General features: G+C 34.0%; 1 protein-coding gene across 1 annotated transcript; it reads right to left on the reverse strand.

Moving 5' to 3' along the window:
- Positions 1–6: 6 nt before the first annotated feature.
- Positions 7–695, reverse strand: LOC105461005 (protein cornichon-like; the record flags this gene model as incomplete). The annotated part of the gene is made up of 2 exons (XM_011707503.1): positions 7–289; positions 385–695. Coding segments are annotated over 2 exons (336 nt in total), but the record flags the coding sequence as incomplete, so codon positions are not given.
- Between the last annotated feature and the right edge of the window lie 3 nt (positions 696–698).

Raw genomic sequence — 698 nt, forward strand, 5'->3', positions numbered from 1 at the left:
AAATGTCTAATGTACTCTAGGTCATATATACATTCATGCATACATATATTATGTATATACATATGTGTATATGAATTATAAAGGTTACCTAGATACTAGACAGATGTCAAAGAATCTTTTTCCTAACATAATACTTGTTACAAAATTCCCAATTATTGTAAGTTAGTTGAAATGTCACTTGTACTTCCAGTGTAACCAACTTTCTTGTACCAAACAGTTGTATGGAGAAAATAACAAATCTTTAAATCTGGATGGTCACTCACTTCAATTGATCAATGTACTGATCATTCTAGAATGCAAATCATAAACAAGAAGATTAGAGTAAATAAGGTTTATAGATACAAAATATGAGAGAGAGAGAGAGAGAGAGAGAGAGAAACTTACCCGTATAAATAATAAAAAAATGACAGAAGATAAAACGCTAGTTTAATCCATCCCTCCCTATGGTACATGGACAAGTCATAAGCATTCATTATGCTCGTAGGATCGTACAGGCCTGATTCTGTCATCAGAGGCCTGTTCATGTATCGCCACACATGATAGGCAATGAGCGGGATGTTGATGAACAACGAGAAGTATTGCTCGCCAATCAGAAATAAAATATTGATCACAACGTGCAGTATATATTCTGGCAGAACGAGCTGAAATTGAGACGCAAGGATTAAACAATTATCAATTACAAGTAGTACCTCTGGTAT

Source organism: Wasmannia auropunctata, unplaced genomic scaffold (assembly GCF_000956235.1).
Source record: "Wasmannia auropunctata unplaced genomic scaffold, wasmannia.A_1.0 LD311252.1, whole genome shotgun sequence".
Classification (NCBI taxonomy): domain Eukaryota; kingdom Metazoa; phylum Arthropoda; class Insecta; order Hymenoptera; family Formicidae; genus Wasmannia; species Wasmannia auropunctata.